Below are 25,428 nucleotides of genomic sequence, written 5' to 3'. Positions count from 1 at the left end.
GTTGCAGGGGTTGCACCTAGTCCTAGCTTCCCCTGTCTTTGGATCCAATTCCCCTTGCCTGACCAGTTGCAGTCTAGCAAAAGGAGTCTGATGAATCTACTTTTCCCTCTCCCTGATATGGCATGTGCCCCTAATGCATTTCAGTCACGCAGCTTCCTCCTCCAAACTAACCGGGAGCCAGTACGGGAGGCATTGAGAGCGCAGGAAAGAAAGGCTCCCTGCTCTCCGTTCAGGTGCCCAATTCTACCCTGGTCTAAAGCAGTGATTACAAGGGAAAGCCTGTGGGCTGCTGCATGTCCAGTTGCTCTGTGGGGATGGCATGTGCCATGTGCAGTCTGGTCAGCACTAGGAACTGTGAGAGACTCTTGAGCATGCTCAGTAAGGAGAGAATCTCTGAAACTGCAACAAGTCTCCACTGACCAGGTGCAAATTGTGATTTCTCGAAGGCTTATCACTTGGCCAAATTGGGGTGGATTGTCAGCTCAAAACTAGCAAATCTCTCCGGGCTGTGTTTCCAAATGTCATAAGCCCTTTTTCAGCTTTGTCAGACAGTGAGTTACAAGCTTAAAAATAACATCATCCTGACAACCATCTTGTTTTGTATTCTTCCTTGTTTTGTCTTGCCTGTCAAAGGAATATGATATCAATCTCACAGCAAGAAAATAGTGCTCTGAGGGGAAACCTTTTATGGGTTATATTCACACTCTTTAATTATGCCACTTGAGTAAGAACGAATAACTGTTAAAAATAGCACCAGTGGATTAAAGCCTGCAGGAAATCAGTGGTGTATAAATATTTTCCAAATTAGATCACTGAACAAAGCTAGCTGGGAAGTTCAACATTTTTAAAATGTCTCTTCACACCAGTACAAGGACCAGTTGAATATTGTGTCTGTCTCAGAGTGCTACCAGCACATTTTCTAGCATACATTGACTGGAGCCAAGCTGTCAAATATATCTGACATTACTTATGTTGCAGAATAAGAGAACCATGCTTCTGGGTTAGTAGAGGTCTTGGATGTTTGTAGAGCCAGTGCCTCCTCTGAAGTGCATTTGTCTATGTACAGAACAATTTGCTGTCCCATAAATGTATCAGCACCATCTTTTATTAAGGTTGCCTGATGCTCTGTGTCAGGGATGTGCCTTTTGCCATCCATGTGACAGTCCATTCAAATTTGGCTAAGTTATGAGCCTTTAAAAAAACATTGACAGTTCGCTCATGTTCAGTATAGACTTGCTAGAACTCTGCAGCTAAATTCACCAAAGATTCTATCTGCACTGAGAATGATCCAGCCCAGGGCTGAAGCAATGCAACTAGACTTTCCCTGCTATCACACTCCCAGGCTGCTGTGGGCTGGAGCTGGGTACAAGACGTAATAGCAGAGAGACTTTTCCTCTTTGGCTTTCAGTGCCACTCCCACCCCCACCACCTGCTGATACACAAGCAGTGTGGAGATTTGAATACAAAGGGGACAAGAGCAGATTGTGACAAGGAGCATGGGGAGGAAGACTTGGACTACAAGCTGGCAGAGGGAGGAAGATGGGGAATCTGGGACTGGGAGTTAGAAGTAAAGACTGGGATTGGCTGGATAAAGAGACTAGAATTAGGAGCTAGGGAGGGAAATGGGGAGATAGAATGGGAATCACTAGGTCAGGGGAAAGTCAGATAGATTGAAGAGCTAAAGGAGAAGAACAGAACTGTCTGAGCAAGGAGATGGGGGGGTGGAAACTGGTGGTGTGGAGAGACAGATCTGAGAAGGAGCCAGGTTGTGGGGGAAGAAGTAGGACTGGGTGGGCAAATAGATTAGGACAAGAAGCTAAGGGTAGGGGGACACTGACATTGGATAAGGAGCCCAAAGAGAGAGGCTGAGCCCTGGTCTACACTGGGACTTTAGGTCGAATTTAGCAGCATTAAATCAATGTAAACCTGCACCCGTCCACACAATGAAGCCCTTTATTTCGACTTAAAGGGCTCTTAAAATCGATTTCCTTACTCCACCCCTGACAAGTGGATTAGTGCTTAAATCGGCCTTGCCGGCTTGAATTTGGGGTACTGTGGACACAATTCGACGGTATTGGCCTCCGGGAGCTATCCCAGAGTGCTCCATTGTGACCGCTCTGGACAGCACTCTCAACTCAGATGCACTGGCCAGGTAGACAGGAAAAGAACCGCGAACTTTTGAATCTCATTTCCTGTTTGGCCAGCATGGCAAGCTGCAGGTAACCATGCAGAGCTCATCAGCAGAGGTGACCATGATGGAGTCCCAGAATCGCAAAAGAGCTCCAGCATGGACCAAACGGGAGGTACGGGATCTGATCGCTGTATGGGGAGAGGAATCCGTGCTATCAGAACTCCGTTCCAGTTTTCGAAATGCCAAAACCTTTGTCAAAATCTCCCAGGGCATGAAGGACAGAGGCCATAACAGGAACCCGAAGCAGTGCCGCGTGAAACTGAAGGAGCTGAGGCAAGCCTACCAGAAAACCAGAGAGGTGAACGGCCGCTCCGGGTCAGAGCCCCAAACATGCCGCTTCTATAATGAGCTGCATGCCATTTTAGGGGGTTCAGCCACCACTACCCCAGCCGTGTTGTTTGACTCCTTCAATGGAGATGGAGGCAATACGGAAGCAGGTTTTGGGGATGAAGAAGATGATGATGAGGAGGAGGTTGTAGATAGCTCACAGCAAGCAAGCGGAGAAACCGGTTTTCCCGACAGCCAGGAACTGTTTCTCACCCTGGACCTGGAGCCAGTACCCCCTGAACCCACCCAAGGCTGCCTCCTGGACCCAGCAGGTGGAGAAGGGACCTCCGGTGAGTGTACCTTTTAAAATACTATACATGGTTTAAAAGCAAGTATGTGAAAGGATTACTTTGCCCTGGCATTTGCGGTTCTCCTAGATGTAGTCCTAAAGCCTTTGCAAAAGGTTTCTGGGGAGGGCAGCCTTATTCCATCCCCCATGGTAGGACACTTTACGTGTTACTGGCCTGGAGTGGTACTCGGGAATCATTGTACAACAAAGCATTGCAGTGTATGTTTGCTGGCGTTCAAACAACATCCGTTCTTTATCTCTCTGTGTTATCCTCAGGAGAGTGAGATATAATTCATGGTCACCTGGTTGAAATAGCGTGCTTTTCTTCAGGGGACACTCAGAGGAGCCCATTCCTGCTGGGCTGTTTGCCTGTGGCTAAACAGAAATGTTCCCCGCTGTTAGCCACAGGAAGGGGGGAGGGTTGAGGGGGTAGTCACGTGGTGGGAGGAGGCAAAATGCGACCTTGTAACGAAAGCACATGTGCTATGTATGTAATGTTAACAGCAAGGTTTACCCTGAAAGAGTGTAGCCACTGTTTTATAAAATGTGTCTTTTTAAATACCGCTGTCCCTTTTTTTTCTCCACCAGCTGCATGTGTTTCAATGATCACAGGATCTTCTCCTTCCCAGAGGCTAGTGAAGCTTAGAAAGAAAAAAAAAACGCACTCGAGATGAAATGTTCTCCGAGCTCATGCTGTCCTCCCACACTGACAGAGCACAGACGAATGCGTGGAGGCAAATAATGTCAGAGTGTAGGAAAGTACAAAATGACCGGGAGGAGAGGTGGCGGGATGAAGAGAGTAAGTGGCGGGCTGAAGACAGGGCTGAAGCTCAAATGTGGCGGCAGCGTGATGAGAGGAGGCAGGATTCAATGCTGAGGCTGCTGGAAGACCAAACCAGTATGCTCCAGTGTATGGTTGAGCTGCAGCAAAGGCAGCTGGAGCACAGACTGCCACTACAGCCTCTGTGTAACCAACCACCCTCCTCCCCAAGTTCCATAGCCTCCACACCCACACGCCCAAGCACACATTGGGGGGGCCACCAGCCAACCAGCCACTCCGCCACAGAGGATTGCCCCCAAAAAAGAAGGCTGGCATTCAATAAATTTTAAAGTTGTAAACTTTTAAAGTGCTGTGTGGCATTTTCCTTCCCTCCTCCACCACCTCTCCTGGGCTACCTTGGTAGTCATCCCCCTATTTGTGTGATGAATGAATAAAGAATGCATGAATGTGAAGCAACAATGACTTTATTGCCTCTGCAAGCAATGATCGAAGGGAGGAGGGGAGAGTGGTTAGCTTACAGGGAAGTAGAGTGAACCAAGGGGCGGGGGGTTTCATCAAGGAGAAACAAAGAGAACTTTCACACCGTAGCCTGGCCAGTCATGAAACTGGTTTTCAAAGCTTCTCTGATGCATACTGTGCCCTCCTGTGATCTTCTAACTGCCCTGGTATCTGGCTGCGCGTAACCAGCAGCCAGGTGATTTGCCTCAACCTCCCACCCCGCCATAAACGTCTCCCCCTTACTCTCACAGATATTGTGGAGCACACAGCAAGCAGTAATAACAGTGGGAATATTGGTTTCGCTGAGGTCTAAGCGAGTCAGTAAACTGTGCCAGCGCGCCTTTAAACGTCCAAATGCACATTCTACCACCATTCTGCACTTGCTCAGCCTGTAATTGAACAGCTCCTGACTACTGTCCAGGCTGCCTGTGTACGGCTTCATGAGCCATGGCATTAAGGGGTAGGCTGGGTCCCCAAGGATAACTATAGGCATTTCAACATCCCCAACAGTTATTTTCTGGTCTGGGAATAAAGTCCCTTCCTGCAGCTTTTGAAACAGACCAGAGTTCCTGAAGATGCGAGCGTCATGTACCTTTCCTGGCCATCCCACGTTGATGTTGGTGAAACGTCCCTTGTGATCCACCAGAGCTTGCAGCACTATCGAAAAGTACCCCTTGCAGTTTATGTACTTGGCGGCTTGGTGCTCCGTTGCCAAGATAGGGATATGGGTTCCGTCTATGGCCCCACCACAGTTAGGGAATCCCATTGCAGCAAAGCCATCCACTATGATCTGCACATTTCCCAGGGTCACTACCCTTGATATCAACAGATCTTTGATTGCGTGGGCTACTTGCATCACAGCAGCCCCAACAGTAGATTTGCCCACTCCAAATTGATTCCCAACTGACCGGTAGCTGTCTGGCGTTGCAAGCTTCCACAGGGCTATCGCCACTCGCTTCTCAACTGTGAGGGCTGCTCTCATCTTGGTATTCATGCGCCTCAGGGCAGGGGAAAGCAAGTCACAAAGTTCCGTGAAAGTGCCCTTACGCATGCAAAAGTTTCGCAGCCCCTGGGAATCGTCCCAGACCTGCAACACTATGCGGTCCCCCCAGTCTGTGCTTGTTTCCCGAGCCCAGAATCGGCGTTCCACAGCATGAACCTGCCCCATTTGCACCATGATTGGCAGGGCCCATGCTTTCAGAGAAATCTGTGTCCATGTCCTGATTACTCACGTGACCGCGCTGACGTCGCCTCCTCACCCGGTATTGCTCTGCCAGGTTCTCGTGCTGCATATACTGCTGGATAATGCATGTGGTGTTTAATGTGCTCCTAATTGCCAAAGTGAGCTGAGTTGCCTCCATGCTTGCCTTGGTATGGTGTCTGCACAGAAAAATGGCGCGGAATGATTGTCTGCCGTTGCTCTGGTGGAGGGAGGTGCGACTGACGACACGGCTTACAGGGTTGGCTTCAGGGAGCTAAAATCAACAAAGGGGGTGGCTTTACATCAAGGAGTATTTCAGGCAGGACTTCACGGAGGGTTCCAATAAGAAATGGTGCACCTAAGTTATTGTTCTTATTGGAACAAGGAGGTTAGCCTGGCCTCTGATCGATACATGGCTAGATTTACCTTGCTGCACCTTCTCTGTGAGTGACTGCAGTGTGACCTAGAGGAATGAGTCCCCTAGACGGGGGAGGAGGCAAATGAGTACAAAACAAATCTGGTCTATTTCTTGTTTTGATCCACTCCATCTATCTTTTACATCTTTGGCTGGCAGCAGATGGTGCAGAAGGACTGCATGCCATCCACATCTCATGGCTGCTCGGCAGAAGATGGTACAGTACGTCTGCTAGCCATCCTCATCTCTTGCCTGCCCGGCAGAAGATGGTACAGTACGACTGCTAGCAATCCGTATCGCTTGCCTGCTCACCATAAGACGGTTCAATAGGACTGAGTGCAGGACTAAAGAGAATGACCTGGTCAAGTCACTCCAAATTTAGTCCCTGCGCCCATGTCTGCCCAGGCGCTCCCAGCCGACGTGGCCAGGAGCACCTCGGAGACGACGAGGATGGCTACCAGTCGTACTGCACCGTCTGCTGCCAGAAGGCAATGGGTTGCTGCTACTGTGTGGCAATGCCGTACCGCGTCTGCCAGCACCCAGGAGACATACGGTGACGGTTACCTGAGCGGGCTCCATGCTTGCCGTGGTATGGCGTCTGCACAGGTAACTCAGGAAAAAAGGTGCAAAACGATAGTCTGCCCTTGCTTTCACGGAGGGAGGGAAGGGGGGCCTGACGATATGTACCCAGAACCACCTGCGACAATGTTTTAACCCCATCAGGCATTGGGATCTCAACCCAGAATTCCAATGGGCAGCGGAGACTGCGGGAACTGTGGGATAGCTATCCACAGTGCAACGCTCCGGAAGTCGACTCTAGCCTCAGTACTGTGAAAGCACTCCGCCGAGTTAATGCACTTAATGCACTTAGAGCATTTTCTGTGGGGACACACACACTCGAATATATAAAACCAATTTCTAAAAAAACGACTTCTATAAATTCGACCTTATTCCGTAGTGTAGACATACCCTGAGACTGGGATCCGGTGAGGATGGGGAATGTGGAGTGGGAGGGCAGCTGTAGGCTGGGAGGATGGACAGAAACAGATCAGATGAGAAATCAGGAGGGCAGAAATGGGATTGACTGGATAAGAAGAGGGGGGCATGTAGCTAGGGAGACAGGGGAGGGGAGGGGAACTGGAAATGGCTGGGCAAGAAGGGAACAGACTAGACTGTACAAGGAAATTGAGACTGGGATGAATAGTCTCCGGAGCGGAGACTGGGACTGTCTAGGTGAGGAGAAGAGAACTGGGACAAGCAGCCAGGGATGGGGAAGAGAGAGAACTGGAACAAGGACAGGTTGTAGGCAATGGGCCAAAAGCTTGGGGGAAATGGGCAGAGGAGCCTGAGCTCACTAGAGCACACTTTCCTCCAGAAACTGCAAAATTATATAAAATTCATTTCTGTACTATCAAGAAATATCAATGAAACACACTGGCGCCCCATGTGCCTCATTCCTCTCCAATGCCAGTCCACATACAGGATAACAACCTACTCATGCTATCATTTACTTTGTTAGCTCAAGAGGCAGAGATCTGTGGGGTAGATCTTAAGGTTCCAACCCTATGTGGGTGTCAATCTTATGCCACATGATGGAATTTCTGTTTGCATTTTAAACACCTATGAAATTGTGTGTGTGTGTGTGTACACATACACACAGACACACAAAGTTATGTTAAAAGAACATTATTAAGGTTGGAAAGTCAAGCACGGAAAAGTTATGAAATATCAGAATTATGGTGCTCATGCAACCTTAATTTAGCCCTCTTCTGCATATGTATTCACATAGTTGTTAATTACATGATCCCATATTATTTTTTCCACAGGACCTTTGCATCATTCAGTGTACAGAATGGACCTAGTGATTGTTTAGTGAAGGAAATGGGTGTCTGTGGGAATCCTGCTTCATTTGTTGCAGAAATTTGGAGATGTGTAATGAATGAGACAGGGAGTTGCAGAAAGAGAAAGGAAGGGGAGGGGAAAGCAGTTGAATGTGGCCCTGGAAAAATGGATTCTATACATGTCTCTGCAATATAGTTCCTGTGTGATGCTGGGCAATTCACTTAAACCAGACTTTTCACAGAGGGTCACTACTTGCATGTTACTCATTTTCTGGGGCCCGACCTAAAACCCTAGGATCTATTTAGCAGAAGTACTGAGCATTTGCAGACAGTGGGACCCTGCATGGAGGCAGCGTCCTAGATCCCGGGATCTAGTCCGAGCTCGGATCCCTACAGGTTTATTGCCCTGCAAGCCTGATTCAGCTGATGGGGGCCAGCCATGGGTGTTTTATTGCAGTGTAGACATACCCAAGGGATATGTCTAGGGGTTCCCCGATCTTACACTGGTATAAAACAGAACTAGTTTCACTGAAGTGAATGGCGTTACCACAGTGCAAAATCAGAATTGGGACGATTTCCTACATCTATATACTGTAGGTAAGCACTTTCATCAATGGTCTACAATTGCATAATGTACATTATTTCATGGATGAAATAAAATATTAATATCCAAAGCAATAAGAATGTGAAAAAAGTTTTCTGACATAATCTAAAATATATCCTGACAATGGAGGAGATTTTGGGAGTAGAAGGTACATAGAAAAATATTAAATTTTCCCTCCAAAATTATTTCAACTACTGTAAGTTGCTCCACTATTTGGCTAGACCAGAGAATGAAAAGCAGATCTGAATTAGGGAATCTAGAGAACTAACATGAACATGATGAAGACGTGTCAGACAATTACACACAAGCACACACAAATGTTAAAAGAACTTTATTAAGATGGTAAAGTCAAGTACTCAACAAGTTAGGAAAAGACAGAGTTAAGTTCCCCCTTAATTCAATCCCCTTGTGTGTATGCATTTTTTATGATATCTTTAATTACATGATCACATGCTATTCAGTGCACAGGGAGGGCAGCACTCACTTATGACCAGATATTCAGTATTTTGTTTGCTCCTCATTCTTCAGTCTGTGGCCCATGCAGTATATGTGGCACACTATTCAAACCCTGCTCTGTAGCCAAAATTATTTATCTCCTCGTGGGCTTTTGTTTGACACTCATCAATACAGTACCTGAGTGCCTCACAAACATTAATTTACTTTCACCACACCTCTGTGAAATAAGGCAATATTATTTCCATTTTACAGATGGGAACTGGGACACAGAGAGATTAAAATCATAAGTATCCACTAATTCTTGTTGCCCAATTTGAGACATCTAAGGTATGTCTACACTGAAATGTAAGCCAGGGTTCAAACTCAGGCTCAAGCCAAACCCCCATTTGGTCTACACACATATTGCACTAACCCAGGGCTTGGACCCATAGTTACAGGACCCCATAGTGCAGGAGGATCGAGCCTGAGTCAAACCCAGGACCAAAGGGTCAAACCCTATTGCTTTGCAGTGTAGACACAGCCCATCCTGACTCATGATCTGGAAAACTGCCAAAAGTATTCCACAATCCCACAGCTGACTTTTTGTCCTCTGGACAGTCAAGTTTGGTGGACAGTCAAGGTTGTCCACATGGCACAAAGGGCAAGAGTGGCCACATTTTGGGAGGGTGCCAGGAAGTCTGGGATATGGGTAGTTGGACTCAGACCTACATAATACAGTATAGATGCTGGAAGCCCAGATTGGGAATCAAGGTTCAATAATTCTGAACCTGGGGTTACAAAGGAATGTAGATGCTCAAATCCCAGGTTAACAATCCCAGGATCTGCTAACTCAAGTTTTACTAACCCTGGGCTTACATTGCAGTGGGTATTATCTTACTTACAGGAGACCCCAGAGGATCCTAAGAGTTGGGCACACAAATCCCATTGAAATTCAGTAGGAGTTAAGTAACTAACTCAACATCTCTTTTGAAAATCACAGACATGACTGTAATGTATGCCATCAGTACCACTGTATTTCTATGTATACATTAATATGTATGTATATCACTTCCCTTCCTTTTCTTTGTTACTCTAATGTGTTTATTTCAAATAAACAAACAAACAAAGACAGTGTCTAGGTGCTATGCTGTCTGCCAAACACAGAGGCCTTCAAAATAACAGCAAAATAACACAAGTTAATGGAGCCCAAACTACCAAGGCTGGAAGCATTTTTCTATTCTATTTTATACAGGTTCTTACACCATGTTCATCACCATAGTATCTAATGCAGTACTGATAGGGACTCAAAGACAACATAACTAACTTCTGTTCCATGTTCTTCCCTCCTCTCCTCCTCAGGGAGAAGTGTGTGCAGTGGAGAGTCTTGTTTTAGATATTTTTGTTATTTACACATACACACACACTCTTAAATATATATATTAGGGAAGGTGGTGAGGCTTGTGATGGTCCTTTGTTTCTGTGGGACTTCATTCCATTATCTTGGGCTGTTGTGACATTCCCTTGGGTACAATCTGGACTGTTGAACAGCTGTGTCCATGAATTCTCCAAATTGGGGTGCTTTTTACACTGATTCATTGTGAGAGCAACCACTCCTGCTCTACTCAGACACAGCCTCCAACATGTAAATTACTCCCAGCTAAACTGTATGAGTGCTACGGCCAGCCACTCTTGAATTACACTGAAGAAAAACACCAGCAAATTCCCAGTCCCATTTTGTATTTGTACATTTGATTGCTTCTCTGTAAATATAGTATTGTCTTTATTGAATTTTATCTTGTTGATTTCATACCAATTCTCCAATTTGTCTAGGTCATTTTGAATTGTAATCCTGTCCTCCAAAGAGCTAGCAACCCCCGTCTTGGTATGATCCACAAATTATGTAAGCATACACTCCACTCCATTTATCTAAGTCATTAATGAAAATATTGAATAGTACCAGATCCAGGACAGACCTCTGTGGGAACAAGACTAGATATGTCATCCCAGGCTGACAATTAAGCATTGATAACTACTCTTTGACTATTTTTTTTCAACCGGTCGTGTGTCCAATATCTTGTGGGACTGTATCAAAAGCCTTGCTAAAATCAAGCCTACTGCTTCCCCACCCATCCACTAAGCCAGTAACCCTGTCAAAGAAGGAAATTAGGTTGGTTTGGCATGATTTACTTTTGACATATCCATGATGGCAATTCTTTATAATCTAATGTCCTCTAGGTTCTTAAAGATTGATTTTAATAATTTGTTCCAGTATCTTTCTAGATATTGAAATTAGACTGACTGGTCTATAATTCCCTGGGTCTTCATTGTTCCCTTCTTCAGTCCCCTGGGACCTCACCCATTTTCCAGGAGTTCTTGAAGATATTCTCTAGAGGTTCTAAGGTTGATTCATCTAGTCCCTTAAGTATTCTAGGGTGAATTACATCAGACCTTGCAATGTATCAAAATATTTTCTAATCTGTTATTTCCCTATTTTGGCTTGTGTTCCTTTCCCCTTATTGTTAATATTAATTGTGTTGTGTATCTGGTCAAAATTAACCTTTTTAGTGAAGACTGACATAAAATAGGCATTAAACAGCACAGCCTTGTTGGTATTCTCCATTACTAGCTCTTTTTTCCCTGTTAAGTAGTGGACCTATACTTTCCTTCGTCTTGCACTTGCTTCTAACATATTTATAGAATCCCTTCATATTGCCTTGTATGTCCCTTGCTAGATGTAACTCATTCTGTGCCTTAGCCTTTCTGATTTTGTCCCTATCTGCTTGCGCTCCTCTTTTGTACTCATGTTTCTAGTTTTTGGCAGGATTCTTTTTTTTTGATTTTCAGGTCATTGAAGAGCTTCTGAGGCAGCCATATTTGCTTGTTATTATTCCTATCTTTCCTTCACATCAGGAAACTTTACTGCTATGTTGGTGGCCCTTCATTTAATGTGATGTAATTTGTTAAAAAGACACTAAACCAATATAAAATAACACACCACCCTTCATGTTCTATATTCCACCAAATTAAAAACATTTAAATGTACATCTTCTACTGTCAGCCCGACTCGTATTGTACATCGTCTGATAGAGCATAAGTCAAGTTAGATCAATGATTGTAATGGTGTTCTCAGGATGACTACAGAAATAGATGTCTCCAATACTGAGAAAATATATTTATTTTTCAAAATAAAATAGCCAAGACAATGTTCCTCCCAGATATCAGTAGACCTGAAGGTCAGTATGAACTAAGGGCCTTTAGAACTGGAACAGTGGTGGTTGGAACGAACCACTGTTACAACCAGTTTTGTAGACCAGAATCAGCATTTTCTCAACAAGACAGCACAAACAGAAAGGGTGCTGTACATATGAAATACAGGGCAAGAGGAAAGATGTGGTAAACAGAGATCTCAGAAACAGGTTGAAAAACTGATTTTTGATGAAATATTATAAGCAAACATTTCAGTGTATTAATAGAAAGCAAATTGTGAATTTATATTTACAAATATAAATCAGAAAGTGGATTCTAATAATTATGTTCATCCAGTCAGAGAACAAATGTTTACCACATGGCCTACTATCTGTAGAACAATCAAAACAATGCAAATGTGACTCTATGTAATTCCTGAAAGTAATGCAGAAATTATTAAAGGAATTATTAAAGGAACTATTTTTTCTTGGGGGGGGGGGGGAATTCAACCAAATAGAAATATTTGTGTGTACAATTTGCAAATCTAAAATGAGGCAGCATTTATCAGATACATTCTTACAGCTCATTTGTCCATCTCTAATAGTGCTCTGAGATTTACTGATTAAAAAGTACAATATAAGATCTAGGTGTTGGTATTAATATCATGAAATATCTTATCAACAGATTGTTATAGACAACTGGGGAGCCTTTCCTCCTGTAGATAAATTTTTGTGGGCTAATTATTGTTATTTATTATTGGTATTCCTGCATTACTCACACTGGAGTTTCCAGGATTTTTGTAATAGTTGCCTGAATCCTGAAAACAGCTTCCCCCTTTTTGTGAATGATTTCTGAATAGTTTACAGATCTCTCTTATGTGGTAGAATTAAGAGATAATTATCTCTTAATTATCTCTGCATTAAGAGATATAATAATTAATGAAGAAAAACATTTACCCGGCTTGGGCTCCAGTCCTGCAAGGCACTCTGTATCAGCAGACCCTTGCACCTCCCATCCTGGTTAGACAGACTCAAATTAGCTTCACTTGCAGGAGCACAGTAAAAATAGCAGTGTGGATGTTGTGGCTCTGGTTAGCTCAGACCCAGGGGATTAGGTGGGCTTGAAAGCCCAAGCAGCAATGTCCACATTGCTATTTTTAGCACATTAGTTTGAGTTAAGTGAGCTGGAGTCTGATTACTCTGGCAGGTAGTCTGTCTACTCCTACCTGCAGTGTAGACATAGCCATTGGCTTTATTGGGACTCTGTATGCATGCAGCTCACTGCAGTACTGTGGCCTTATCATGGAACATATTTGCATTCTTTCAGATCACCAGTGTAGGAACTAATGTGAAGGCAGTTCTGAGGAATACGCCTTTGGCCAGCATTGAATTTGAACTAAAGTCAATTTTTAACAGTCCTGCAATTTTACTTACATAAGAACAGCAACACTGGGTCCATCTAGCCCTGTATCCTGTCTTCCTATAGTGATGTCAGGGACTGCAGGTCTCGAAGACTGTGCCACAGGCCTCTTCTGAACTAATAAGTTCCAACCTGCTCCCCAGTGACCTGCTCACTGTCATCAGAATAGGATCTGAACTGTGTCAGAGGACTCCAGTCCTGGAATCTGACTGGCAGAATGCTGGAAGTCCTGACTAGTTCACAACTTCTGTACAAACCCAGCACAGGAACAAGAAGTTGTCCATGCAACTGGGTTCTCCCTGCTTCTGGCTTTTTCCCCTGCAATACCTGTTCCCACTGTCTGCAGCTAATCTTCTCATAACCTGACCCTACCTGCCTCCTGGCATCTGACTCTCAGTTTGCCCTCTCACCTGTCTTGGACTCTGTCCTCCTGGTATTGGAGAGCCTGACTCCTACTCTGACCACTAGGTCAGACTGCCCATGTCCCAGTTATGACAAGTGGCTGGTGCCAGATGCTTCGGAGGGAATGAACATAAACAGGACAATTATCTTGTGATCCATCCCCTGTCATCCAGTCCAAAATTCTGGCAGTCAGAGGTTTAGGGACAACACAAGCATGTGATTGCATTCCTGACAATCCCTGGCTAATAACTATTGATTGACCTGACCTCCATGAATTTATCTAATTCCTTTTGAAACCTAATTTATAGTTTTGGCCTTTACAACATCCTCTGGCAAGGAGTTCCACAGGCTGACTGTGTATTATGTGAAGAAGTAGGACTTTTGTTTATTTTAAACCTGCTGCTTATTAATTTCATTGGGTGACCCCTGCTTCTTGTGTTATGTGAATGGGTAAATAACATTCCCTATTCACTTTCTCCACACCATTCATGATTTTATAGACCTCTGTCATAGCCCCAATTAAGTCATCTCTTTTCTAATTTGAACCGTTCCAGTCTTTTTAATCTCTCCTCATGCAGAAGCTTTTCCATACCCCTAATAATTTTTATTGCCTTTCTCTGTATTTTTCCACTTCTAGTGTATTTTTTTTGAGATGGCAGGAAACAGAGCTACACACAGTATTCACGGTGTGGGCGAACCATGGATTTATAGAGTGGCATCATGATATTTTTCTGTCTTATTATCTATCCCTTTCCTAATGGTTCCTAACATTGATAGCTTTTTCTGACTGCCGCTGCACACTGAGCAGATGTTTTCAGAGAACTATCCACGATGATTCCAAGATCCCTTTCTTGAGTGACAATAGCTATTTTAGGACCCATTGTTTTATATGTCTAGTTAGGATAACGTTTTCCAATATGCATTATTTTGCACTTATCAACATTTAATTTCATCTGCCATTTTGTAGTCCAGTCCCGCAATTTTGTGAGATTCCTTGTAATTCTTCACAGTCAGCTTGGGACTTAACTGTCTTGAGTAATTTAGTATTGTCTGCAAACTTTGCCACCTCACTGTTTACCCATTTTTCCAAATCATTTATGAATATGTTGAATAGCACTGGTCCCACTATAGATGTTTGGGGGACCCCAGTATTTACTTCTTTCCATTGTGAAAACTGACTGTTTATTCCTACCCTTTGTTTCCTATCTTTTACCATTTACAGATCCATTTGAGCACCATTCCTCTTATCCCATGACTGCCTACTTTGCTTAAGAACTTTCAGTCATATTGCTGCAGGACACAGATACACTCATGAGGCTAATTTCATTAATTATCTGATAGCTCATATTGTCAAAATGTTTTATACACTCTGACATATCAGCTTTTGTCAGATTGAAATGTACTACATGATCAAAAATATTTGTAGAATACTTGGACCCCAAAATTAGCTTTCTGGGCAGTTGGGAGTGAGGTAAGTATAATGATAGTAGAAACCAATAAATGCATAATGCTAAGTTTAATTTATATATTCCCCTTCATATTTGCAGTAAAATTGTCCTCACGTTGTTTTTAGAAGAAACTACTGTTTTCCTCAGCTTGCATGTTATAAAGTCAATCAGCCACCAAGCTCAGGCCTCTTCATTCCATTAAAGATAGCATGACAAAGTTCCTCCTCTACCTTGGTGGATCTTTCACTTATTGGCTGATTTGCTCGCCTTGGAGCTTCACGGCAGCCCTCAGCGTGGCCGTTTTTCTGAACCCACAGTCCAGGTTGACTCCTCCTGTGTCTGACCAGGAGTTGGGAGGTTTGGGGGGAACCCGGGCCCGCCCTCTCCTCTGGGTTCCAGCCCACGGCCCTGAGGAATGCAGCTGTCTAGAGTGTCTCCTGGAACAGCTGTGTGACAGCTACAACACCCTGGGCTACTTCCCCATGCCCCCCTCCCAACACCTTCTTTATTCTCACCATAGGACCTTCCTCCTGGTGTCTGATAATGCTTGTACTCCTCAGTCCTCCAACAGTCCACGTTCTCACTCTCAGCTCCTGTCAAGGTTCCTCCCCCACTCTGAACTCTAGGGTACAGATGTGGGGACCTGCATGAAAAACCTCCTAAGCTTATCTTTACCAGCTTAGGTCAAAACTTCCCCAAGGTACAAAATATTACACCTGTTATCCTTGGACTGGCCGCTACCACCACCAAACTAATACTGGTTACTGGGGAAGAGCTGTTTGGACGCATCCTTCCCCCCAAAATACTTCCCAAAACCTTGCACCCCACTTCCTGGACAAGGTTTGGTAAAAAGCCTCACCAATTTGCCTAGGTGACTACAGACCCAGACCCTTGGATCTTAAGAACAATGAACAATCCTCCCAACACTTGCACCCCCCCTTTCCTGGGAAATGTTGGATAAAAAGCCTCACCAATTTGCATAGGTGACCACAGACCCAAACCCTTGGATCTGAGAACAATGAAAAAGCATTCAGTGTTTTACGAGTGTCTGTCTTAATTGTCTCCAGAAGGTTCCTGATTGTTCTTTTGTTACCCAGGAAAAAAAGGGACCCACTTAACCTGGGGCTAATATATCTGCCTTCTATTACTCTCCTGTAGCCTCCGGCCCGACTCTGTCACAGTACGTAACACTAATACTGTCATCATCTAGAAGTGCACTGCCTCTATCAGGCACTTGCAGAAGACCTGTGCAATGCCTTCTGCATCACAGAATCCTGTACTCATCCTTCACATGGGACAGATGGGCAGAGAAGCTTCTATACCCTATGTGTCTTAGAGGAGACTTATGCACAGCTATGCATAGATCAGGATGGAGGAGGTTTCAGGGTCAAGGTTAGTGGATCCATTTTTAAGTAGATTCTGTGGCCTAAAGACTTCTGTACAGAACACATGGAAGGGCAGCATTCATTATTCTACCCCATAGTAGGCCCAAGACAGGGCTGGCTCTACCATTTTTGCCACCCCAAGCAGTGAAAAAACCTGTCACCGCCAAATTGCCAGTGTGGCCGGTGGAATGGAGAAGCTGCCACCAAATTGCCACCACTGTGGAAACTCTGCCGCCCCAAGCACCTGCTTGGGATGCTGGTGCCTGGAGTCGGCCCTGGCCCGAAAGCTGTAGAGGAGCTGCATTTCATGCCCGGAGCCCAACGACGGGTTGTAAAATGGATTCTGTTCTCCTAACCCTGTGGAATTCACTGCACTGCTGCACAAATCCCAACATAGTTTTGTGTAGGAATGGTTGGTGAGACAGTGTAGTCGGCTCCTTAAAGGCAGTAGCGCCTAGTTGTCAGCCCACCTTGCCATGTGCATGCCCATTTAAGGGTTTGAAAGGATCAATATAATGACCTAAGGGGGATGTGGAAAGAGAGGAAGCAGTCCTGGGAATGAACAGGGCTTGGGAGGCAATCCTGTCACTGCATCTTTAAGGGCTTGGGGTCAAGAGCCTTGCAGAAAGGGCTGGGCAAGGCTCTCTTCTCCCATCAACTGACTAGGAATGAGCTGGGAGAATGGGAAGGAGCATAAATGCTATCTCCTCCCTCATAGCTGGCAGTTGTCTGCAGACACTAAAGGGAGTAAGAAGGCGCTTACAGGGCCCCAAGTTAGCATAGAGAAGACAGCAGCAGGGGAAAGTCTGCTTGCTGAGCCCTCCAGCCTGAGGGTGGAAGGACTGATCAGGAAGAGTGCCAGCTGGAGGAGAAGCTTCCTGAAGGTCTACAGTTGGTCTTAAAGTCCAACTCCCTTGAGGAGAGCTAGGGGCTTTTGTCTTAAGGAGAGGGACAAAGGGATTGTCTGAAGTACAATCTGGATCTGGGAGGAGGGCTGGAGCCTCTGAATCAGGGGGAGGAAACTGACCAGAACTCTTATTTGGACCTGGAGTGGGTGTGAACTTCAGCAGCTAAACAAATGAATTACCGCAATAGAATGACAGGTTTCAGAGTGGTAGCCATGTTAGTCTGTATCAGCAACAAGGAGGACTTGTGGCACTTTAGAGACTAACAAATTTATTTCAGCATAAGCTTTCATGGGCTAAAGCCCACTTCATCAGATGCATGCAGTGGAAAATACAGTTGGAAGATATATATATATATATATATATATATATATATATATATATATACACACAGAGAACATGAAAAAATGGGAGTTGCCATACCAACTCTAACGAGAGTAGCGGTCAGTAGGTTTCCGGTATAGTGTGGTGTTTATGTGACCATTCTGGTATAGGGTGGTGTTTACCTACTGACCGCTACTCTCGTTCTTTTTGCTATAGAATGAGTGATTAGACCAGACCCCACAAAGGGGGTGTTAAACTAATCTGCTCTGGGTAACTGAATGGAGTGCAATGCACCTGCCGGGTGACAAGAGTATGCTAAAGAGGATCACCCTGTGGCAGATGAGTTTCACCTTTGATTCTTAATTACCGTGACATAACAAAGCTGAGCTAAGTTGTTCCAGTTCCTCCAAACCAAATCAAGGATGTGTCTTAGGAAGTGCAGTTCTCCTTGGCTATACTGATAAGAAAAGCAAAACTTGGAGGGAGGAAGGAACTCTAACAGAGTGGTTGATAACAGCAACTCTGAACCTAATGCACAATGGCCACTTTAGGGCTGTAAATAATCTTTTGCTATTGAAACTCTAGATGCTCTTTGTGTACATAGCTGATACTTTTTTTTTTTTTGAAACTGTACTCATCTTGGCCTTTTAGCTCTTGTAACAATGAGTTCTACTGACTAACTGTGTATTGTGTGAAAATAAACATATTTCCTTTTATTAGTTCTAACTTTGACTATCAGTTTTATATTCCCTTGCGCTTGCATATTGAAATGGGTATATAAAAGTGACCAACTTTTCACTAGACTATGAATTATTTCGCATACTTTCATCCAAAAAAGAAACTGAAATTATTTAGACTGTACTTTGGAGAGGAGACATGAAAGTCTTTCCATGCCCCTGTTCAGTCTTCAGAGTAACAGCCGTGTTAGTCTGTATTCGCAAAAAGAAAAGGAGTACTTGTGGCACCTTAGAGACTAACCAATTTATTTGAGCATGAGCTTTCGTGAGCTACAGCTCACTTCATCGGATGCATATCGTGGAAACTGCAGCAGACTTTATATACACACAGAGATCATGAAACAAATACCTCCTACCACCCCACTGTCCTGCTGGTAATAGCTTATCTAAAGTGATCATCAAGTTGGGCCATTTCCAGCACAAATCCAGGTTTTCTCACCCTCCACCCCCCCACACACAAACTCACTCTCCTGCTGGTAATAGCCCATCCAAAGTGACAACTCTCTACACAATGTGCATGATAATCAAGGTGGGCCATTTCCTGCACAAATCCAGGTTCTCTCACCCCCTCACCCCCCTCCAAAAACCACACACACAAACTCACTATCCTGCTGGTAATAGCTCATCCAAAGTGACCACTCTCCCTACAATGTGCATGATAATCAAGGTGGGCCATTTCCAGCACAAATCCAGGTTTTCTCACCCCCCCCCACCCCCATACACACACAAACTCACTCTCCTGCTGGCAATAGCTCATCCAAACTGACCACTCTCCAAGTTTAAATCCAAGTTTAACCAGAACATCTGGGGGGGGGTAGGAAAAAACAAGGGGAAATAGATTACCTTGCATAATGACTTAGCCACTCCCAGTCTCTATTTAAGCCTAAATTAATAGTATCCAATTTGCAAATGAATTCCAATTCAGCAGTTTCTCGCTGGAGTCTGGATTTGAAGTTTTTTTGTTTTAAGATAGCGACCTTCATGTCTGTGATTGCGTGACCAGAGAGATTGAAGTGTTCTCTGACTGGTTTATGAATGTTATAATTGTTGACATCTGATTTGTGTCCATTTATTCTTTTACATTGAGACTGTCCAGCTTGACCAATGTAAATGGCAGAGGGGCATTGCTGGCACATGATGGCATATATCACATTGGTGTATGTGCAGGTGAACGAGCCTCTGATAGTGTGGCTGATGTTATTAGGCCCTGTGATGGTGTCCCCTGAATAGATATGTGGGCACAGTTGGCAACGGGCTTTGTTGCAAGGATAAGTTCCTGGGTTAGTGGTTCTGTTGTGTGGTATGTGGTTGTTGGTGAGTATTTGCTTCAGGTTGCGGGGCTGCCTGTAGGCAAGGACTGGCCTGTCTCCCAAGGTTTGTGAGAGTGTTGGGTCATCCTTTAGGATAGGTTGTAGATCCTTAATAATGCGTTGGAGGGGTTTTAGTTGGGGGCTGAAAGTGATGGCTAGTGGCGTTCTGTTATTTTCTTTGTTAGACCTGTCCTGTAGTAGGTAACTTCTGGGAACTCTTCTGGCTCTATCAATCTGTTTCTTCACTTCCGCAGGTGGGTATTGTAGTTGTAAGAAAGCTTGACAGAGATGTTGTAGGTGTTTGTCTCTGTCTGAGGGGTTGGAGCAAATGCGGTTGTATCACAGAGCTTGGCTGTAGACGATGGATCGTGTGGTGTGGTCAGGGTGAAAGCTGGAGGCATGCAGGTAGGAATAGCAGTCAGTAGGTTTCCGGTATAGGGTGGTGTTTATGTGACCATTGTTTATTAGCACTGTAGTGTCCAGGAAGTGGATCTCTTGTGTGGACTGGACCAGGCTGAGGTTGATGGTGGGATGGAAGTTGTTGAAATCATGGTGGAATTCCTCAAGGGCTTCTTTTCCATGGGTCCAGATGATGAAGATGTCATCAATATAGCGCAAATAGAGTAGGGGCTTTAGGGGACGAGAGCTGAGGAAGTGTTGTTCTAAATCAGCCATAAAAATGTTGGCATACTGTGGGGCCATGCGGGTACCCATAGCAGTGCCGCTGATCTGAAGGTATACATTGTCCCCAAATGTAAAATGTAAAATCCAGACTCCAGCAAGAAACTGCTGAATTGGAATCATTTGCAAATTGGATACTATTAATTTAGGCTTAAATAGAGACTGGGAGTGGCTAAGTCATTATGCAAGGTAACCCATTTCCCCTTGTTTTTTCCTACCCCCCCCCCCTCCAGACGTTCTGGTTAAACTTGGAGAGTGGTCAGTTTGGATGAGCTATTGCCAGCAGGAGAGTGAGTTTGTGTGTGTATGGGGGTGGGGGGTGAGAAAACCTGGATTTGTGCTGGAAATGGCCCACCTTGATTATTATGCACATTGTAGGGAGAGTGGTCACTTTGGATGAGCTATTACCAGCAGGATAGTGAGTTTGTGTGTGTGGTTTTTGGAGGGGGGTGAGGGGGTGAGAGAACCTGGATTTGTGCAGGAAATGGCCCACCTTGATTATCATGCACATTGTGTAGAGAGTTGTCACTTTGGATGGGCTGTTACCAGCAGGAGAGTGAGTTTGTGTGTGGGAGGGTGGAGGGTGAGAAAACCTGGATTTGTGCTGGAAATGGCCCAACTTGATGATCACTTTAGATAAGCTATTACCAGCAGGACAGTGGGGTGGGAGGAGGTATTGTTTCATGATCTCTGTGTGTATATAAAGTCTGCTGCAGTTTCCATGGTATGCATCCGATGAAATGAGCTGTAGCTCACGAAAGCTCATGCTCAAATAAATTGGTTAGTCTCTAAGGTGCCACAAGTACTCCTTTTCTTTCTGTTCAGTCTTATCACCTGACTCTGATTTCCCCATTTCTGTTATATCTCTTTTTCTTTTCTTTTTTTTTTTGCCTCCAGAAGGATATATGCCTTTAAGAATTCCAGAAGATATAAAATTCTCACTAGGCTGCATATTAATGAGACACACTGCATATTTCTGTTTTCCAAAGATTATCTGTGCTGAATTTTAATAGTATCATAGAATTTTTCAGCTATTCATTTCTCCTGGAATTCTTTCAAAATGCTATTCTTACTCTAAAACTGCAATTAGAAATATTCTAGCTACCTCTGCATATTAATTATTAATACAACTTCCTAAAGGATGCACTCTTGGCTTTTTGACTTATCAACTGCTATTTTCACCTGCCTTATAATATGAATATATAGGTTGCAGGTGTAGATGAACTGTCATGATCATTACTGGTATGTGCAGATGCCAACATGCTTTCACCATCATTCAGCCTATATTCAGGGAATTCCAAGTTGGTATATATTGCCATTTCACTGGGCAATCTGTTCCTCTTGGAATACAACTGTTACCTGTCGCAGGAGATGGTTAAAGGTCTGATATAAAGTCTATCAAAGTCAGTGGGAAAACTCCCATTGAACAGGTCACAAGAAATGTGAGCCATGCTAGAGATAACTGAGTGAGATGTAAATAAGTCCAGGGAAAATGCAGGCAAGGAAAAGAGAGAAGGCCTGATGAACAGATCCAAGACTGAGGGAACTAATAAGATAGGAGTATAACAAGAAGAAGACAGGAGGACCATTAAGGGGGTTGGTATAGCACAGGAGAAAGTGACATAAGGGTGAAGGCACTCTGGATAAGGCTGTGCAAAAAGAAAGAATAACAAGACAATTGTGAAGGAAAAAATTGTTGCAGAATGCTGAGGGAACAGCTGTGAAGACTTTAGGAGCATTGAATATAATCAGGGAGAACTGAACAGAACTGTGTGAAATTTTTCCGACAAATTATTTATTTGACAAAAAATGCAATTTTGGTTGACCTGTACCTATTTGATTGAAATATGTTGGTGTCTGTCAAATTCACATTCACAAAATGAACAGAAGAAATAGAGGAAGATGTAGGGGTGGTGGTGGTGGTGCTGTTTCCCACCTCCACATAACTTTTAGCCCAGTGGTCAGCGCAGGAATCAGGGGTGTGGGAGATTCCTGTTCAAATTCCTGCTCTGGAACAGACCCCAAACAGACTTTTTCAATTCACCAAAAAAATTCAAAATTGGTTTGACCCAGACAGATGGTGTGAGTTTCGTTTTTGTTTTTCCCACAATTGCAACTGAACTAAAAAATCAGTTATTTGCCCAACTCTAAGACTGAAATATTCTTGAAAGGTGAAGTGAACTTGGCAACTGAAGAGTTCCATTGCTAACTGAAAGACCTGGGTGCACATGTAGAGTTAAATGAGTGCATTTTCTGAATTCCAAACCCAAAGCATGATTTATAATGTAATGGGGGGCATTCTTCTATAGACACTTAAAACGATAAAAAACTGCATTCAGGCACCGAGATTCAACGACAGCAAAGCTTTTAACACGAGCCCTGCAATGCACCGCACAAAATACTTTCTCATCATATGCGATTTTCATCAGTTTGGTTGAGCAATCCATTAGAAAACAGAAGCTGTGATTAGTTTCTAGTGTCATGAGCGAAAACAAAAGAAGTTTGTTTTCTGCTTATATTATTGTTAATGAAAACAACTAAGATCAATCAAAGGGAATTGCTTAAACTGGAATCACATAATTAGCCTTTGGACAGAAGCACTTTATATAGTAAAAGCTGCAGAAACAATTACTATGAAAGGTCACAAGCCTTTACAATTTCTTATCTACTGTTCTGGGTAAACCTCATTGTTTTTATCTGAGAGACCTTTGTATAAAGATAGTTCATTGTTCTTTATAGAGACCAGATTTCTCTGGATACTCTTTTATGTAATAATAAGCTCTCAATGGATGATTACTGTGAGGCAGTATACTATATGTACAGCTCCTAAGCTTACTGCTCAAGCTCTTTATAGGAATCCAAGAAACAGCTTTTAGTTTCATCAACATAGCGTTCTTCTGCAAGGTTCTGACCCTGCAGTATACAGACAGACTGCAGCACCCACACAGAGTCCAGTGAAGTCAGTATGGTTTTGTTGGGTGCAACAGTTTGTTTTCATGTTACTGGCACAGGACTAAGGCCTAAATAGCCACTCTAGTCGTTTTAGAGTCGTGATGGTTCTATTTCCATTATTACTTGTGTTGTGGTAGTACTTAGGAGCCCCTGACCTTATTGAACCACACAAATACAGAACAAAAACAGCTTGCTATCTAAATATAAGACATGAGACAACCGGTAGAAACAGACAGACAGATGGGGGAGCACAAGGAAACAAAGAGACAACATTAACCAGCCTGACAGCTGGTACTCTGAGACCTCAGTCTGTATAACCATTGTCAGATTTAGCAATTGCTTTTCAACAGCATTAAAACAGGCTAAACATTTAAAGTGTTGCAAGTTTAGTGATAAAATGAAAGTGCTTTCACAAATGCTTTTATTTGTGCAATCTGTAAAGCAATCTGGAAGGCAAAGTGAGACACTTGCTATATTTGTTGGGATTTTAAGAAAGCTTTGTATTTTCGAAAGCTGGTCAAAATCTAAATTATAAGAATCAATGACATATTCAGCAAACTTAAACACATTTTCCAGCTTATGTTGAATTAGAGTCTGTTTTTTTTATTTTCTGTGGAAATATTTATAACATTGGAACATTTCCACTTTGAAAATGGAAAATTTTGAAAATGGAATGTTAAGATTTAAAAATAATAGTCCCATCAGTTAAAAATTACACACACAAAATCAATGGAAACCAAAAGAACATCTCACAGCTATAACAGGATGCATTTTTTCACTGAAAATTTCAGTCAAAATCTTTTTTTAAATGGAAAATTTCTTAAGCCTAAATGTTTTTACCAACATTTCCACTTTTGTAAAGGACTGAAATTTGGTGTTGGTGTTTTTTCATCTGAAAGATTCTGACCAACTTTAATACTTACTTAGTGATTTTCATCTCAGGATATCAAGCCACTTTGCAAACATTAATTAAGCCTTACAAGGCTCATTTGACATAAACAAATATTAATGGCTCTAATTTATAAAGAGGCAAAGTTAATTACTGAAAGTTACATAATGTCAGTGACAAAGCCAAGAAGAGGACCCAGGAGTCCTGGCTCCTATCTGCATGATCTAGCCACTAGACCATACTCCTTTTCTTCTATTCTTCTGTATGGGACTAGAAATTATTATGAACTGTTTTCTTCCTCCTACTTCTTGGACTACATGGTGAGGTTGTTTTGAATTCTTATGTAATGCAACAAATTATGTATTTAGATTAATGTCAAGTTGAGTGTGTGAAATTTAAGATGTTCTTGTGGGAAAGATTCCATCTCCAGAATATGGCAAGGATCCTAACTCAGTTTATTTCTGATTAGATGAAGATATATAGCACAGTAAGCACCAATTTCAATAAGTTGAAGTGCAGTGTAGTTTCAAAGATGTTGTCATTCTCGTGGAAATATTGTCCATGTACAGTGCAGGAACATATTACCTGTGTTTTGTACCCATTTGTTTTCAGTTATGCTATAAAACACTGCTAATGCATCATAAAATATTGTTTTGCAATAGAATTCCTGAGATTCTGAAAACAAAGTTATATACCAAACATACCCTGCTGTATACCTGCTCTAAATTCAGTCCATAAACATCACCTTGAAATCAATTTCAGACTGTTAATTTCATAACTGTTCCTCTGTTCTGCTTCTTGCTTTTGAAAACAAACATACAAAGTTAAAAATGACTTCAAAAATGTGACTAGTGAAAATATTTTTTCTATTTTTCCATGTCCAAACAGCATTTAAAGCATAACTCCTTCAACCATTAGCACACATTCAGATGGAAAAGTTGGCATTTCATATTAATTAAAGAGATTGTATTGAATAGTTATAGGATATTTACTATAACTTTACAAAAATAGGGATTTACTTATACCTATGTAGCTCTGGAGATTGCCAAAAACACGTCTCTATCACATGCAAACTAGCAATTGGAATGAAACCATGGGTTGTGAACCTGGGAGCCCTTCAAAGCCAACTGGAAGAAGGCACACCATACCATAACTCATATCAGGCATGGCACACTCATTGCCCCAGTGTATTGTTGTCATAACCTATA

At 43.2% G+C, this 25,428-nt stretch overlaps 1 protein-coding gene across 1 annotated transcript; it reads left to right on the top strand.

The window, feature by feature from the left end:
• The first annotated feature begins 2,225 nt into the window (after positions 1-2,225).
• On the top strand, positions 2,226-3,613 carry LOC144930172 (myb/SANT-like DNA-binding domain-containing protein 7). Its single transcript, XM_078851324.1, has 2 exons — positions 2,226-2,808; positions 3,396-3,613. Exons 1-2 carry the CDS (start codon positions 2,226-2,228, stop codon positions 3,479-3,481), a joined length of 669 nt encoding a protein of 222 aa, XP_078707450.1. The 3' UTR covers positions 3,482-3,613.
• Positions 3,614-25,428: the final 21,815 nt, after the last annotated feature.

The sequence above is a fragment of the Lepidochelys kempii genome, chromosome 2 (genome assembly GCF_965140285.1).
Source record: "Lepidochelys kempii isolate rLepKem1 chromosome 2, rLepKem1.hap1, whole genome shotgun sequence".
Lineage (NCBI taxonomy): Eukaryota > Metazoa > Chordata > Testudines > Cheloniidae > Lepidochelys > Lepidochelys kempii.
The sequence above is the reverse complement of the archived record's forward strand: the minus strand, read 5'-3'. Positions and strand labels throughout refer to the sequence as shown.